Source organism: Cyprinus carpio, chromosome A1 (assembly GCF_018340385.1).
Source record: "Cyprinus carpio isolate SPL01 chromosome A1, ASM1834038v1, whole genome shotgun sequence".
Taxonomy (NCBI): Eukaryota; Metazoa; Chordata; class Actinopteri; order Cypriniformes; family Cyprinidae; genus Cyprinus; species Cyprinus carpio.
In genome coordinates, this window is record NC_056572.1 from 39378974 (window position 1) to 39393882 (window position 14909).

Below are 14909 nucleotides of genomic sequence, written 5' to 3' on the forward strand. Positions count from 1 at the left end.
ATAAAATGTCAGGACACCTGTTTGCTGATGTCTTTTCATGGGCATAGTTGTCCATCAATTATTATCATTTGCGTTCAGCCGCAAACGCGAGGTGCGGGAACGGCGCTTGGCTTGTCACGGTGTTTTCTTGAGCAACTGGTGGCTTGGTGCCCCACGCGAACTGCGTGCTCTGCGTTTAGTGAGCGGCGGTCTGCATGAAAACACACCACGAGTGCGATATTCAGCGCTCGAGATCAAAGCTGCCGCCAGTGCAGAAATGTCAATGGGAAATTGCAGTCACGTGGCTTTCAGTTGAAGGTGTGTCCTCTCTAGTGACAATGACATCTACAGAGACTGAGATGAGATGAGATTTAGAGGCAGGTTTTGTCTGGAAAGCGCATGTTATTTGCTTTGATTGGAGCGCAGACTCAATCAGTTCAGTTCTTCACCACAGACACACCTGACAGGTAAGCTCTGTCGTTTCTCCCTGCTCTGAGAATGATGTTGTGCTGTTACTCTGGTAATACTCCTCTGAGAGTGTGGTGTGTGTGCTTTAATGATTGGGACTCGAAAGGCTTTACAGTCCCATCTCTTGTTGTTCTGATCAGATTTGAAGTCTTAGATGAGTGTGATGTAGAGTTATCATATTCTTCATCATGAGATGAGCTTTGTGTGTCTCTACACAGAACATTTCAGTAACACTTTACAATAAAGTCCCTTTCGTTAATGTTAGTTAATGCATTTAATGAGCAACTCAGTGTTTATTCATCTTTGTTAACTTAGTCAATAAAATAGGACTACTTGTTGTTAGGTCATGTCCATTAAATAATATTAACAGATACAACCTTTGATTTTAATTATACATTTATAAATACTGAAATGAACATTAACCACAATTAACTTTAACTGCCTTAGAAGTAGTTAACTAAAGTAGTGTAACCAGTGTTTCCAAATGTTCCGTTTATTTTGTGAGTGTCACAGATCTTGGTTGAAGATCACGTAAGATTTCTCAGGTTTCTCCATCATGAGCTGAAGGTGATAGATCTGTTATCTGGAGAGCTGAGACGTCTCGCACCTTTATTTATACAGCACTTTTAACAACACCGATTGTGTCAAAGCAGCACATCGCGTGTCATATCACGGGAGTTAGTGCTGCTGTCTCAGTCTTGGGTATGAAGCAATAGAATTACATTAAGCAGACGCTTTTATCCGAAGCAGCTTATAAATGAACAGAAGCAGAATCAAACCAACAATCGGGCAGCAACATGTGAGTGCTGTGAACTCCTCTTTCTGGTGGTGGTTGTTGTTGTTGTTAATTAAACCACTGGGAATGATAACTGAATCATGGACACATTTTGAAACTTACATTTTATTGATAGTTTACATATTTACAGAGAGGTTAAATAAGAACACAGTGAGAGCATGTGTGTTATGTACATTTACAAAATTACCAAAAAGATCATTTAATTCTTGAAAGTGTGGTTCCTTACCATATTTTATGTGCTATGAGCAAGTTCTAGACTTTTTTTTTTCATGTTGCCGAGGTGCATTGCTGAAAATCCTTCTGTCATTGTGTGTCACTATCAGTTCAATCACACAGTCAGAATATATGAATGCTCAGAAATGTTCAAGATTTTTCCAGCATCATTCATCATCTGATGTTATATGAAGAGATGTGTATTCTCTCCATCAGATCTAGAGATTATTACTCTATACATTCGCTCTTTGTGTATGAGTCAGTTTTTTAGACTCATAACATAGTTATAGGAAGTGATTAAAAATATATATTTATTTATGGTTTCTTTCCATCTCAAATACACACAGACACTTATTTGAGCACCGTCATGTTTCTTAAGTGGGTCGTGAGCACGAGAGGCAGCGCGTCATTGTTTATATGGCTGATTGTTGTGTTTTATGGGATGAGACTTGTCTTAAGAGCGTGCGAGTGTGTTGTTCTCCTCGCTCGACCGGTCCGACCAGCAGCTCTGTGGTGTTTGGTGTGGAATGACAGAGATGTGTGTGAGAACCGCACACAGCTCTCTGATTTCTAGCTGATGCTAATAACAGCTGCATTACAGGTTTAGGAAATACTTGTAAAAATACATGTTTTATTTAAAGTTTTAGTTAGTAGTTGTTGATATTAATGTTTTATTTAGTTTAAGGTTTTATTATTCTATGGATTTTAAACATATACCTCGATTGTGGTTGTGAGTTTCGAGTCTCGGGCCGGCAGGAGTTTAGGAAATACTTGTAAAAATACATGTTTTATTTAGTTTAAGGTTTTATTATTCTATGGATTTTAAACATATACCATAAATTTAGTAATATATCAAACCCTTTCAATATAATATAGCTGTTATATTATATAGCTGTTATATTATATTATATTATATTATATTATATTGCTTTGCTTTGCATTGCATTATATTGTATTATATTAAAAGGTTGTAATAATATATTTTAACATATTTGAAAGAATTATCTTCTGCTCACCAAGGTTGAATTTATTTGATCAAATATACAGTAAATATTAAGAATATTTTTAGTATGTAAAAATCTTACAATGTAACACTTCTCTGTGAATCTCTGTTAAAGTGTAATGTATTTCTGTGATGCGCAGCTGTATTTTCAGCATCATTACTCCAGTCTTCAGTGTCACATGATCTTCAGAAATCAGAATAATATGATGATTTACTGCTCAAGAAACATTTCTGATTATTATCAATGTTGAACACAGTTCTTTATTTTTATGTATTTATTTATTTAAATGTTGACGTTTTTACTGTTTTTAAATAAATAAATGCAACCTTGGTGAGCAAACAAGACTTACTGAAGTATTGATATATTTTTGAAATACTTTTAAACATTTACATATTTTAATTATTCCAAACTTTTGGCTATTATATTATATTATATTATATACAGAGCACTCAGATCATTAGGATCGAGTCAGTTATGTTAGGGTTCACACAAAACAAGGCTGAACCTTACTATTCCGCCCGCAGCTGGCATCAGCTTCCAGAAGAGATCAGATGTGCTAAAACATTAGCCACATTTAAATCCAGACTTTACTGAATGAGCACTGTGCGATGTCCGAACTGATTGCACTGTATTTTATGTAGAATAATTTTCTATTCTTAACTGTTTTATCTTTTAAAAAGCTTTTAAATTCCTTGTTTTATTGTTGTGATTATTTTTTTATTATTTTCTTTTCTTGTATGTAAAGCACTTTGAATTACTATTGTGTTTGAAATGTGCTATGTAAATAAACTTGCCTTGTGTGTGTGTGTGTGTGTGTGTGTGTGTGTGTGTGTGTGTCATGTAAGGGTTTTTTTTTTTTTTATCCCTTAGCTGTAAAATTTTTCTTGTAAATCATGTCAAGCTGAAAACATAAGACTAACGAAACTCCTGTTTTCAGTAATTAAATTCATCTGGCGTTTTGTTTGTTTCTCTAGGAGTTGTATTTCACACGAGCGTGTAAGAGAAGGAGATCTGTCCTCATGAGAACACCTCTAATGTTCCTGCTCCTGTATGTGGGAGTGATGGCTTTCGGTGAGTCCACAATTATCATTTATATTTATACTAATTCATAAAAAACAGCACACTGATCAACAGAAAGATACATGATGTCCATGTAATCAGTCTGGATGCTCTGGATTACCTGAATGTGATTGCTGAGTGGTGTCTTTCTAACACTTGTCTACAATGACTGTTTAATGTGTGGATTTGGTAGTAGCTGTGTAATGCATCTGAGTTTATTTGACCATAATGTCCAGATAACTGTACATTATAACAGACGTAAGACGTGACTCTCTGTCTCTCTATTTTCAGGCAGCGTATGTTCAGCAATGCAGAGGTGGGTGAAACGCTTCAGATCTTTCCATTATGCAAACTAAAGAAACCTTAGAGACAAAAGGAGCCGTCCAGAATGCAGTCTTTCTTGTGTTTGATGTTGTTGTTGTGAAATGACTTGACATTTCTGTCATTCATTCATCACGACCTATTGCTCACTTTCCATTCAGCTCCTATCTCCGCCCACATTAATCTCATCTCATTTCATGATTCACAGTCAAACCAGTGGAACCAGTGCTGGACTTACAGCAGAACAGTGCCCTGATGTGTGTTGTCATTGTTGTCATAAGTAGACACACACACACACACACACAGAGACAGTTAGATTGTTCTTTGTTGGAGAGTTTTGTCTGTTTTGGTAAGACAGCTACTAAACACAAATTCACTATGAACTAAACATTAATGCAAGATGAGCAAGTCATATTACAAAGAACTTTAATGCAGTTTTAAGCATTAAAAGAACTAGAATGACACAATCAAAGACTAATCAAAAGCATTAACAAGACACATGTAGCAGCAGAAGAAGACTGGAGATAGACACGAACAGGCCTCCAGACAGAAACGTGAAACCGAAGGGAACATGACCACTCTTTCTAAATAAAAGTATCCTGGACAAAAACCAGAGCACTAACACAATGAATCCTCACCACTCCCATCAGCCGTCAGAGAAAGCCTGTGGAGCATGTTATGTATAAGCCCCCCTAGAGCTGCTCCTGCCTTTCAGATAACGTACAAAACATAGAGGATAGAGTCTGGCAGGAGAACAGGATCAGCTCAAGCCACACTGGTTTATATAGCACTTGATACAATACTGATTGTTTACAGAGGCCTCACAGTGTTAAACAGGAATACAACAGTCTTAATGTTGTACAATTCATCAGTTATGAAACCAGTTCAGTTTCCTCTGTAAGGCAGCTAAACTACAAAACAGACTAGTGTCACTTAATTCAGTTCAAGCTTTGTTCTCATCTGATAGTGTGAGTGAAACTGAATCAATAACATCACTGAATACTGAGTGTCTTTAAACCCCAGCTCATCCAGCCAGTGGTGATGGTGGCAAGGAACCCAAACTCCTGCCTGAAATATAAGCTTTTTTAACACTATTTGAGCATAAGAAACATTTATGGGACAGTTGATGTCAGATTTTGTTGCTGGTGTGAAAAAATGTAATTTTAATGTGAGGTTTCAAGTGGTTTTTGAGATTTCAGGATTTCTCCATTCAAGTTGAAAGAACTTGGTGTTGGGGGCCCGGAGGTGTTGCAGTTGTGTGCGAACAGGTTTCCCTTGAATGGGACTTTTGACGCTGTGAACTCTCATTCTCTCAATCGGTGCTGTTTTTATTGCTGTCTCAGTTGGACGGTCCCACGCAGAGCTTCCTGACGTGTGCAGGCGTCCCATCGGAGCCTGACGCAGACCACATCCTGAACCTGAAGGGACTCATCAGCGCCACTCTGGACGTCTACTCCTTCATGGTACCTCAGCACACACACACACACACACATATCCCATGAGCCTTCACTGCTGCGGCTCCGCCCTGACGCTGTCTGTCTCGCAGCGCTCCAGCGTGGCCGGCGTGCCGGTCGTGGATCTGTCGGGAGGCTTCAGTATGAGCGAGGATCACGTGATCAGAGCGTGGCTGGACATCAAACTCACTCCTCTGCTGTCGTCCATCTCCAGAAACTTCCTCACATGCCTCAGCAACAGAAACCTCAGCTGCAGCGCCTACCAGACTGTGTATGACAACACACACATGCACATTTAATACACTAGAAGCAGAATATGAATGAGGGCTTCATTTCCTTGCGTATGTGTGCGTCATGTCTTTGATGTTTGTGTGTTCTGGTGATTGCTTGTGTGTACAGTGTAAAGGAGTTGAGTCAGCATTTCTCCGGTCTGGATCCAGTGCGACAGAAGTGGATCTATTCTTTCTTCATGTACCCGTTTCTCTCTAGAAACACATCCTCGGGTAGGCGTGTTGTGATCATTTTCAGTCCATGTTGTTTGTGTTGTTGAAGGTTTTGTGCAGGTTTGATTGTGTGTTGTTGTAGGTTGTGTAGATCTGCAGGACAGCACTGAGGACTGGCTCCTGAAGAACTTCGGCTCGTTTTCGGTCATGGCTCAAGTGCGAGACTTCACATCCATCAACGTGCTCTTCAGCGGGGTAGGAACACTCACTCTGATGTTATCCTGATGCTCATTCGATGACAACGATGTCCTGGAGATGTTCTGAGGTTCCTCTCTGTCTTGTCAGCTGGAGGTTTTGCATCTCTTGAGTCCAGAACAGAAGGCAGAGCTTCTCCTTCATCCGGAGGTGGTGGGCTTGACAGACAGCTCCCTCAGCCTGGTGTTTCAGAGTTTGCTTTCCTCTCTGATGCCCTCCGAGGATCCATGGCCTTCAAATAACAGCACAGTGTTTTATATGAGCACCGTTCCATCCGCCTCACCTCAAGACCCTCTCGGACAGGCAAGAATCATGCCAGTCACAGTCTCAGAGATATAGATCAGGACTCGAGATCCATTTTCCTGCAGAGTTCAGCTGCAGCCCTAATCAAACACACCGGAACAAGCTACTCAAGGTCTTTAGGATCACTAGAAAGTTACAGATGGTTTTGTTTGATCAGGGTTGAAGCTGAACTCTGCAGGAAAGTGGACCCAGCCCTGATGTAGATGAGTAGTAATAGTAGATGTTTGCGAGACTATGATATGCTAATCTACTGGATGATTCATCTGTTCTTACATGTGGCTTCAGGCGTTGAATGGATTCATGACGGCATTTAGTCCTGTCGGGAGTTTTGTTAGACAGTTTGTGTCCTTGACGCAGGAGGTAAGAGCACACACACACACACACACACACACGCACACACACACACACACACACACACACACACACACACACACACACACTCACACACAGACACACACACACACACACACACACATTCAGTAAGGCATTACAAACCCAAACCCCATCTCCTGAATTCTGCTGTCTGCTCTCTTCCTTAAGCAAAACTTGAACAGCATGCGGAGCACCACACTGGTGCAGGCCATGATCAACCTGACGCTCGCCGAGCTCGCTGCGCCGTTCAAGCACAATCACAGCCAACAGCTGGTCACTTTTGACCCCATGAACGTTAACGACTGGTTCACGCATGTGGTTTCTCCCGTAATCCGGCGATTCCTTCCTCCCGGCCAGATAGAAATCCACCCCAACCTCACGGCTGTCTTCCATAACCAGTTGTGAGTTTACTACACTAGTACTGTCATAGTTATATCAGCTTCTTGTGATGAAGTAATGGGAACGTGTTTTCTTTAGCTACATTGAGACGGGGATGGGAACTGGAGCCCAGAATGAAAGTCAGGACATCTGCAGCGTCTTTATTGATAATAGAACATGTGGGGTAAGCTAAACGCATGCTGGGAACATACATACACATTATTCCAAGCATCTTATCTGCTGGCATGACATCATGATTTCATATGAGATCTCACACAGTGTGTTTGTCTTCCTAGCTGACGGACCTGGTGGAACATGTGGCCACTGTCCTGCACTGCGCAGCACGCTCGAACCTCACGCTCAACGAGGAGACGCTCTCGAGTGTCCTCCTGCATCTCTCCCAGAACCTCAACGCTCTACTGCAGCAGCTCTCCATGACCGTAAGAACTGCCAGATCTCACATCAGCTGTGTACAAACCAATGCATTCAACGAGGAATGTTTTTTCAAACAAATTCCGTTTGCATGTTGCTTCTTGCCGCTCTCCCAGAACTTCAGTTCCCAGAGTTCCCCCTTCAGTGACATCCTGGACCAAATGGTTCATGACACCTTGACGATGAGCAACTTGCAGGATGAGTCGTTTGTGAGATTGTGGTTCCAGATCAAGTTAAAGCCTCTTCTCTCCACGCTGACTCCAGAATATCTCACGTGCCTCAGTCACAAAGAGTTCAGCTGCCAGACCTTCCAGATACTGTACGTCCACTGCACGCACAAGTGCTAATCCCACCCGATGACCTCCGATCTCACCCGACTTCATCATGTCCTTTCAGTGTTTCAGAGCTCAGTGCCAACATGTTCCTGATGCATGAAGAAGAAGGTGTGCAGGATGTTTATCAGTATTTCATCTCATCCTTCCTGAGCCGACAAAATGTTTCAGGTACATCTATCCATCTGTTTATCCATCAGTTTATCCATCCATCCATCCATCCATCCATCCATTCATCTATAAAAATATATTGGCGACATGTTTTCAGGTGGCTGCCCAGCAGAGAACAGCAGCATCTGGGTTACTCTGAATCTTGGTGGATTTTCAGAGTTTGCAGCATTGAGGGAAATGTACCAGCTGAACCAAGACTTCAACGCTGTGAGTTACACACAATCCCACCGACAAGAACATCTCAGTTTGTTTTATTCGATCTCTAAAATGTCAATTTATCTCAATTCTTGACCTTCTCATCTGAATTCTGTTAAAGGGGTCATGAATTGTCTTTGTTTTTTATTCTGTACCGTTCTCTGAGGTCCACTTATAATGTTATCAAGATTTTTACATCAAAAAACATCATCATTTAGAAGTAATAGGCTATTATCTGTTCTGTTTTAACCCCCTCATCAGAGCGCTGTGTTTGAACAGACGTGGTGACCACGTTATAAAAACAGTTACTCACACTTGTGACATTACTGTCGGATCCAATACAGTCGCACAGCATTGTCTTTTAGTTTCAATCTTTCTGAAAATCCCACGTCGAATTGTACCTTGTTTTTAAACTTGAACAAAGGTCCGAGTTCTTACTGACACAGTCTGGAACTTCATTAAAAATAAAGTTCATCCACTCTTTCCTAATGCTGGGATCAGAAGGAAGGCGATGCGAAGACACCGAACAGCGTCTGGTTGTCTTCGGAGCATCTTTATTGTTTGGTTTCTGTGTTTTTTCAGACTGGCTTCAATATAAGCTGCTTTTAGACTAACGAGAAAGTTTTGAGTTCTGATACTTTTATAAATATTTAAGAAATATTTCTATAGTACAGTGACCTCTTATATTTTGATTTCTCAGTTCATGAGCCCTTTAAATTCTGTTTGTTAAATGCAGTGTTTCTTTGTGTATTTCAGATAGATGCACTGGTGGTTCTCTCCCCCAGACAGACAGCTGAACTCATCGTTGAGGATTTTGCAGGTCTGCCAGAGAAAAGCATCATCATAAACATGGTTTTTGATCACATCCTGGTTTCTCCTGAAGACCGTGGACTGCTCGAGATGCTTGGATATCTCATCCCGCTCGCTGGACAGGTAAGAGCATCTCTGCCAAAGGCAGTCTGTCTGTATAATCGCTCTGGACTAAGCTGATTTGTTTCTCGTTTTGTTTTGATGTCAGATGGGTTTGGAGTGCTCATCATACCAGCAGATGTAAGTCAGACTCGAACACTGTTTCTGAACCGCTCCAGTCACAGGTTCACATGATCTCTCTCTCTTTCAGGGTTCAGAGGCTGCAGGAGTCTGTGGTTCCTCCACACATGATGCAGCCCATCAGGAACTACACGAGTCAGCTGGAACACATGGCACCTCCTGGTACAGACACATGCATGCAAACAAAACACATTCAAATTATGGCAGACTAACTAAATGTCTTAAGCAAATTTAGTCAGCAATTTAGTCTCTAAGTTGATTGACGAACACATTTTTCTATACTATAACTCTGAGATTTTACTATTGTGTTTTTAACAGGCTGTTTTCCTTCACCTGTTACGGTAAGAAACTCAAGTTTTAATCTCATGAGTTGATATTTTCACAAACGTAAAAGAAAAGTACTTAATGAACTATTGTTGATTTGTGGTCATGTGCTTTGCAGTGTATTTCAACACCAATCAATGGTAAGTTAAATATTGTAAATAAGCTGTAAAGTACTGTAGAGAAACAACATAATGCACTGTCAATTCAAATATATACTCTTGTCTGTTTTTCTTATTTTCCTTCTTTTACAGAAACCTCAATTTGTGATGGGATCAGCAGGTAGTGTTCATTATGGCCTTTTAACTGAAAATAATATTTGTGTCAAGTAAATCAAAATAATGAGAAGAGTTTATCTGGCCCACAGTAATGAGACTCTGCTGTCCGCTGGACTCGTGAGCGCCCCCTGTAGTGTGGACCTGCAGCAGTGCGCTTGCTCTTCGGTAAGAAGACCACGAGCAGAAAACTCATCGTCTGGGAATCTGTGTCTCTCCAGATGTGCAGCAGTTTCTGGAATCAGCATAATAGCTCCTGAACGCTGATGTCCACTGCTGAAATCTGTGTTTGTAGCTCACAGGCTTCACTGCTGGAAACCTGGCTGGACTCCTGAAGTGTCAACTATCCAGCAGCAGAAGTTACTCCACGGAGATCTGGAAACTGCTTCTCAGCAAAGCAAATGATGTTCTGGACGGAGCCCTCGTCATCTTCTCCAGCGCAGCAGCAAATATGGTAAATGAGTCTTGTACATCTGTCCTCTGTTGTTCACTGGTAGACTGACTGGGAATCTGACAGTAATTCCTCCTCATTACATCATCAGTCTCAGCCAATCAGAGGTGATGTCGTGTCCCAAGTGCTGGATGTGATTGGAGAGCTGAGACTGGAGCGCATCAGTCCTGACCGATGGCGAGACCTCCCTTTCATCAGCATGTTGTTGGGTCAATATCTGAAGCCGTTTTTACCGTTTGCGTCATCATCCCTACTGCTGTGCACTAGCAGCAAAAACCTCAGCTGCCAAACTTACCAGCACATGTAAGAAAAGATATCCTCAACAATAGCTCAAGACTGTCATGAGCTGATAAGATGCTTGTTCAACATTATTTTCAACCATTTCTCAGTCTGTCAGAGCTCACACTCGTCAATGAGACTCAAGGAAGAAACATGGTGAACTTCTTCATTCTGCCCTTCCTCAGAAGAAACACAACAGGTGAGGTGGAGGTTCACAGATGTTTCATATGAAGGTTCGGGAGTTCATGAAGGTGATTTCACTGTGTGTGTTGTGTGTGTCAGATGCGGGCTGTGTGTCGACTGCTAACAACAGTGTTGAGTGGCTGCAGAAGAACTTTGGCCCGTTCTCTCAGTTTGTGCCTCTCACAGATCTGCTCTCCATCAACAGACTTTTTGATCCCGTATGTCTCCACATCTTCACATGTGATTTCATCAAAGAAGATTTATAAAAATAACACCGACATCACTTCACCCATCACAGATATTCTCTTGTTCTTCTGTGTGTGTATAGTTGAAGACCCTGGACAGTCTCACTCCAAAGCAGGTGGCTGGACTGATGGTTGAAGATCTGCCTGGTCTTCCACCGAAGGATGTCGTCATCAATCGAGTGTTTGATCATCTGCTCGTGTCTCCTGTGGAGCGAGGACTTCCTGATGTTCTTGAGCTCCTGTATTCCTTCTCTATAGAGGTGAGAGGTTTTTCAGAGATAAGGCAGGAGGTCTTCAGCAGTTTCTAGAACTGTGTATATATTGAGAAGTTAAAATTTGGCATGCTCATTTGAGAGAGTCTTAACATTTATTATGCCAAATGTGGGGTCTGTATCTCCAATTCTGTAGTGGAAAGCTCAGCTCTGAGTTACTCATTTTATCTTTTGATCCAATGGCGTAGAAACACAATGCTCTATTGAATTACACCAGTACTTGTATAAATTTCACTATTTTTTTGGGATGTTTTTGATACTGCAAACAAACCATCTGTAATCGATCTCATTGCAGTATGATAGTGTCCTGTTCAGCTTTTGATCACGCTTGTGTTATAATGTTTGTTCTGCTGTGCTCATCCCTGTTACTGCTGCTTACAGTGATATTCCTCTGAATGGAAATAAATAAGTTCTACTGGTTTTCTTTTCTAGAGTCCACTCAGCTGTCAAACCAACCAGATCATGTAAGTGTTTGTTTTTTGATAGCCATCTGAGACAGTTGCATTATTGACCTCATCTCATTCTTCTGTTGTGCTGTGAATCAGCTTCACGAGGCTGGAGCAGATCTTGAGCTCAGGAGCGGGTGATCTGGAGCCCGTCATCTGGGCCAGCGTTTATAAGTTCAGCCGCACGGCTCCTGCAGGTCAGCACATGATCTGTCTTTCTGTCAGCGTTATGTTCTTTTCCCACATTCCTAATTAATGCTGTTTTTGACTCTCCTCACAGATTGCGCTCTTCTCCCAGTCGTGAATGAGGTGTGTTTGTTATTTAAAATCACTTTGATTTGTATTTCTATGGAATTAAAAACCACTTTATGTCTGTTGGGTGTATTTAATGCTGCATTTGTCTTTTCCTCTGCAGTGTCCCGTGACTCCATTCAACGGTATCGAGTGATTTCTGTTCATCACTAGGAACAAAGCTTCACTATCATTTCCTGATCATGTGTGAGTGTGCAGTTGTGTGTCTGTGTTGATGTTTTCCTCTGTTTGTGTGTGTTTCAGAGACTCAGGTGTGCAGTGGAGTGGACAGGTAACTTAAAAGCTTTATTCACTGCTTTATTTTCCTGTTTAGTTTTTCCCAGCTCTGACTAACTGTGTTCTCTCTGTCCAGGTCTGCATTACAGCAGTGCACACGCACTGGACTGCTGTGTGGCTTGAGTATCGCAGAGCATGCATGTGCCCCGGTAATCACACACGAGTCTATGATCATCTCCAGAATGCGGCTGTGTGATCAGTGGTGTAAACAGGTGTGTTCACGTGTGTGTGTGTGTTCAGGTGCTGAATGTGAGTCTGGAGTACCTGGTCTCACTGCTGGACACGTATCTGTCTGATCAAATCATAAGGTCACCTGAAAGCTGGAAACTGCTCCTGACCAGAGTCTCACACCTGCTGGACGTCGCCCTCGAGCAGCTCTCCAACCAGGTACAGGACAGACTCTCTTCAGTCTGATTCACTAAACCTGAAACCAGACACATGGTAACGTTTTACAATAATGTCCCAGTAGTTAACTGTAGTTAATGTAAAGTCTCTCAGGATCAGAATGACTGGGTCTGCTTCGTGAACACAGGAACTGAGCGGCTCTGACTGTAAACAGCACAGAAGTTCCTGCATCAGTACATTCTGAATTCTGGATGTTAGTTAACAAAGATCTCCTCTGTGTGTAGTCGGTGTGGGGGAGCAGCGGCTCTGCTCCAGTGGTTCTGGACGTCCTGCGGGAGCTGCGGCTGGACAGACTGACGGACGAGAGCGCCGCTGCGCTGTGGCTGGACAAACACCTGCGAGCGTTCCTGCCGAGCGCGTCCAGCACCTTCCTGCAGTGTCTGCACAGCAAGAACTTCAGCTGCCAGAGCTTCCAGACAGTGTAAACAGCCCAGATCTTCCTCTCTTTCTCTTTAAATATTTAAAACATGTCAAGAATACCGAGTAAGCAGTGTAAAAACATATGAAAGTAGTGTTTTATGGATCTGAGTATCAGTGAATCAGATTAGATTAGTCTGAGTCTGTGTGATGTGATATTGATGTGTGTGTGTGTGTGTGATGAAGTTGGAGCGTTCGATGCAGGATTTCCCCGTATGAGTGACATTCAGCGCCGATTAACCGTGTCAGACTTCATGGTGCCGTTCCTCTGGAGAGCAGGTACTGATCAGACGCTGCTCTGTGTGCCGGTCACCTGTCCGGGTCAGATCAGCTCATCACTAACACTGTACTGCTGTGATATCCTGTGTGTGTGTTCAGGTGCGGCGTGTGTGTCCAACAACAGCTCTCAGTGGCTCATCAGTAACTTCGGACAGTTCTCTGCCCTCGTTCCTCTGAATCAGCTGATCTCGCTCAACCCACAGTTCAACCCGGTACACTACATGTTTACACTGCTTTCCTCAGTATATGTGTGTTTTCACGTCAGACGTCGAAACACCTCTAAAACACTACAGTTACCCGAGAAGCACGGAGTAAGATACGAAGCATAAACTGGTATATTGATGTGGGCGTGGCTCTCACAGTTGAAGGTGGGGCTTGATTCTGTGGGTCGGTTGCTGATTGCATGCAGATGTGGGCGTGGAATTGTGTCTGAATGCAAGCTTGCAGTGGATTATAAGAAAGAGGCCGGGTTTAAGTGGATTAAACGATTGGAAAAATCTGATCTTTCACTGGAAGATCATGTCATGACATTCTGATTAAACAATACTGTATTTTTAATTAATGAAACGTATGTACAGATGAAATATTCATTATAGGATCTATAGATCTTTTAGAAAATGAGGTGAATTTTCCTTGAATGCCGACTTTAAAGCAAGAAGTAAGAAATTGAATTCAAGGTTCTCTCAGAACGGGATGCAATATCTTCCACAGTTTTGCTTCGCAGGGTATTTTACTAGAAAACAAGACAAGAGTTTTAACTTGATTTCTGCTTGTGTTCTTGTCTGTTTCCAGATGAGCAGCCTGCTCTATCTCTCTCCAGAGCAGCTGGTCGGGCTGATGTTTGATGATGTTCCTGGTCTTCCAGAGAAAAGTGTGGTCATCAGTGCAGTGTTCGATCACCTGACCGCGTCTCCACAGAGAGAGAGGATCGTCTCCACGCTTCCCATCATGGTGGAGTCATCAAAGATGGTAAGAGAGTTTTTTAGTGCACTTTTTCATCTGTTTCTCATTGCTGTGCCACCATTGACACCTGGACGTGTTTCTCTCTGACAGAGGAACGTCTCCTGCGCCTCATATCAGATCATGTGAGTGTCGTCATGTACTGAATGTGTTTCATGTGCTGAACCTCACGGTCTCGTGCTCACGCGTCTGTCTCTCCGTCTGTTTGCTAGCTTCCACCGTCTGGATCATCTGATGGTCAGCGTGCTGGTGGATCTGGAGTCAGTGATTGTGAGGACTAAATCAGCTCTTCTTCAGAACGTGCCGCAGGGTGAGACCAGAGCACTTTCACTCTCAGGAGACGTTTGCTTTAAGTCACATGTTCACCTGAATTAGGTTCCCTGCTGTGTTAGTATATATCACACACACACACACACACTCATGAGTGTCTCTCTCTCTCTGTCTCAGGTTGTGTGAGCTCCAGCAGACAGGTGAGTGTTGAAGGTGTCCTGGGGAAAAAGACATGTACTGAATTGTATTGAGTGTGCACTTGTAGTGTACTTAAAATCTTAAAAGTCTATTTT

The 14909-nt window shown here is 42.4% G+C and overlaps 1 protein-coding gene across 1 annotated transcript in view; it reads left to right on the plus strand.

Annotated features, from left to right (window-relative positions):
- The first annotated feature begins 294 nt into the window (after positions 1-294).
- LOC109101794 overlaps positions 295-14909 on the plus strand; it is a 34913-nt gene continuing 20298 nt past the window's right edge. Inside the window, exons 1-42 of the mRNA XM_042766008.1 lie at positions 295-446; positions 3435-3531; positions 3811-3835; positions 4049-4097; positions 5184-5303; positions 5387-5565; positions 5694-5797; positions 5880-5992; positions 6083-6295; positions 6581-6655; positions 6836-7068; positions 7145-7229; positions 7342-7485; positions 7594-7796; positions 7874-7980; positions 8078-8187; positions 8932-9108; positions 9194-9225; positions 9296-9387; positions 9544-9566; positions 9668-9689; positions 9801-9828; positions 9914-9989; positions 10117-10275; positions 10364-10575; positions 10662-10750; positions 10834-10952; positions 11063-11239; positions 11684-11715; positions 11797-11894; positions 11978-12006; positions 12113-12134; positions 12253-12280; positions 12362-12434; positions 12526-12672; positions 12915-13112; positions 13293-13386; positions 13486-13598; positions 14179-14355; positions 14440-14471; positions 14559-14656; positions 14794-14816. Coding sequence (XP_042621942.1) covers positions 3480-3531; positions 3811-3835; positions 4049-4097; positions 5184-5303; positions 5387-5565; positions 5694-5797; positions 5880-5992; positions 6083-6295; positions 6581-6655; positions 6836-7068; positions 7145-7229; positions 7342-7485; positions 7594-7796; positions 7874-7980; positions 8078-8187; positions 8932-9108; positions 9194-9225; positions 9296-9387; positions 9544-9566; positions 9668-9689; positions 9801-9828; positions 9914-9989; positions 10117-10275; positions 10364-10575; positions 10662-10750; positions 10834-10952; positions 11063-11239; positions 11684-11715; positions 11797-11894; positions 11978-12006; positions 12113-12134; positions 12253-12280; positions 12362-12434; positions 12526-12672; positions 12915-13112; positions 13293-13386; positions 13486-13598; positions 14179-14355; positions 14440-14471; positions 14559-14656; positions 14794-14816 — 4182 coding nt within the window. The 5' untranslated portion in view covers positions 295-446; positions 3435-3479. The remainder of the gene's footprint in view (positions 447-3434; positions 3532-3810; positions 3836-4048; positions 4098-5183; positions 5304-5386; positions 5566-5693; positions 5798-5879; positions 5993-6082; positions 6296-6580; positions 6656-6835; positions 7069-7144; positions 7230-7341; positions 7486-7593; positions 7797-7873; positions 7981-8077; positions 8188-8931; positions 9109-9193; positions 9226-9295; positions 9388-9543; positions 9567-9667; positions 9690-9800; positions 9829-9913; positions 9990-10116; positions 10276-10363; positions 10576-10661; positions 10751-10833; positions 10953-11062; positions 11240-11683; positions 11716-11796; positions 11895-11977; positions 12007-12112; positions 12135-12252; positions 12281-12361; positions 12435-12525; positions 12673-12914; positions 13113-13292; positions 13387-13485; positions 13599-14178; positions 14356-14439; positions 14472-14558; positions 14657-14793; positions 14817-14909) is intronic.